This window comes from Lactuca sativa, chromosome 5, assembly GCF_002870075.4.
Source record: "Lactuca sativa cultivar Salinas chromosome 5, Lsat_Salinas_v11, whole genome shotgun sequence".
Classification (NCBI taxonomy): Eukaryota; Viridiplantae; Streptophyta; class Magnoliopsida; order Asterales; family Asteraceae; genus Lactuca; species Lactuca sativa.
This window is the reverse complement of record NC_056627.2, coordinates 330342885-330345209: the sequence shown is the minus strand read 5'-3', so window position 1 is coordinate 330345209 and position 2325 is coordinate 330342885. Positions and strand designations below refer to the sequence as shown.

The following is a 2325-nucleotide window of genomic DNA, read 5'->3' as shown; positions in this document are numbered from 1 at the left end:
GTTAGTGGTGCCATTTGTAGCACAAGGTCATCTCAACCAACTCCTCCACCTCTCCCGTGTCCTTTCCTCTTATAACCTACCAATCCATGTCGTCGGAACCACCACCCACAACCGCCAAGCAAAGCTTCGCATCCATGGTTGGGATCCCACCTCGGCAATTAATATCCATTTCCATGAATTTGAGACACCCAAATTCGCATCCCCTCCTCCAGACCCTAATGCTTCCGACAAATTCCCTTCACACCTTATTCCATCGTTTCAGCTGCCATCTCATCTTCGTGAACCGTTTGCAAAATTATTGGCTGATATTACTCCCACAACCAGGCGAGTTATCATCATTCATGACTATCTAATGAGCTCAGTTGTTCAAGATGTAGTTTCATATGAAAATGCAGAAGCTTATGTCTTCCATTGTGCTTCGGCTTTTACCACGTTCTCGTACTTTTGGGAAGGGAAAGGAAAACCATGTTTAGACGATGATGATGAATCCTATAAGCAACTTATGAAGGTCCCTGCTTTTGAAGGTTCTCTACCAGCAGAATTTATAGAATCCATGATGAGTCATCAAGTCTGCAATACGTTTAATTCGGGCAATCTTCATGACACATGCAATGTTTTCGATAGGAAATACATTGACTTTCTTGCGAAAGAAGGACTATCTGGAAGTACAAAGCAATGGGCTATGGGTCCTTTTAATCCAGTGGCCATAAGCGATAAAGAAAACCTTGGGAAACGTCACATGTCGCTAGAATGGCTTGACAAACAAGCTAAAGACTCGGTGATATATGTTTCATTTGGCACAACAACTTCATTATCTGATGATGAGATCCGAGAACTTGCTAATGGATTAGAGAATAGTCAACATAAGTTTATTTGGGTTCTAAGAGATGCTGATAAAGGAGATATCTTCGATGGCGAAGTTAGGAGAGTTGAATTGCCAAAAGGGTTTGAAGAGAGACTTGGAGAACAAGGATTGGTGGTGAGAGAATGGGCACCACAGTTAGAGATACTAGCTCACCTTGCAACAGGCGGATTTATGAGTCACTGTGGTTGGAATTCGAGTATGGAGAGTATCACCATGGGAGTTCCTATAGCTGCATGGCCAATGCATTCAGATCAACCAAGAAACGCTATACTAGTAACAGAGGTACTAAAGAGTGGCATAAGTGTAAGGGATTGGGAGCGTCGTGGTGAGTTAGTAACATCTTCAACTATTGAAACAAGTATTCGGAAATTGATGGCTTCTGATGAGGGAGATGCGATGAGGAAGAGAGCTGCTAAACTTGGTGATGATGTTAGGCGCTCGGTAGAAAAAGGCGGAGCAACACACATGGAGATAGATTCATTTATTTCTCATATTACTAGATAGGATTTGTGTCTTCATTAAAAGAAAAACTTTGTTACTTTGTGTATTCTCGAGATATTGTAATAAAACAAGAGAATCCATAAATTTTTATGAAAGAGGTTGCACTAAATCCATGCAGCAGGTTCAATATAAGTAGTTATATTTTATCATATTAATTTGAATTTATTATTCTGTTAATATAAAGAAAATAAGAGTTAGTGTTATAACCCCTTAATATAACCATCAATCTATTTTAAATGTTTTTATCAGTTGAGTATATTTATATTATCTTCCATAGCATTTTCCATAAATACATAACAGGTCCCTAAACTTAAGAATAGTATGATGGACATGACATTTTGTCAATAACTTATCGACTAAATTAATGTGATTCTATAATTTATCCATGATGTGTAATTGATAAATTAAAAAATAATTATGAGAGAAACTTATGAGGGGAATATCAATTGATTCCTCTGTCTCAATATAAATTTTTTCTCTCTATACAAACACCATAATCACATATGTGTTATCCATCCATCAGGTTAATCAATAAGATACCTTTACAGGAAGTAAGAAAAAATTATGAAATTGTCATCTTAAAAAATCAAGAAGATATCATCTTCTCTAAGTAAGTATTCTTCATAAATATTATTCGTTTTAAATCTTCCTTCTAGTATAACTAGTGACCTATGAAATTTCATAGAAATACTTATCCACCAAATTATGTATATTAAAATCTAACTGTAAATTTGGATTTGTGTTTTATGGAATTTCACTCTTAATGCTCGTCTTCCCATTTGAATAGAATAAACAAAAAACATTCAAAATTGGTTTATTATGATTACTCTAATGCAACTTAAAAGTCATGATTGAAATTGGAGGCGTAGAATCAATGCACTTTTGAGGCCTAAGACTTTTCGACCAAAATGATTTTTAATTTTTTTTAAATTTAATTTACCAAACAGGTGTAGTTTTAA

The 2325-nt window shown here is 35.7% G+C and overlaps 1 protein-coding gene across 1 annotated transcript in view; it reads left to right on the top strand.

Annotated features, from left to right (window-relative positions):
- The window catches only part of LOC111920585 (zeatin O-glucosyltransferase), a 1588-nt gene extending 73 nt beyond the window's left edge, over window positions 1-1515 (top strand). The window contains exon 1 of the mRNA XM_023916168.3: window positions 1-1515. This exon is cut by the window's left edge and continues 73 nt beyond it. Coding sequence (XP_023771936.1) covers window positions 1-1369 — 1369 coding nt within the window. The 3' untranslated portion in view covers window positions 1370-1515.
- Window positions 1516-2325: the final 810 nt, after the last annotated feature.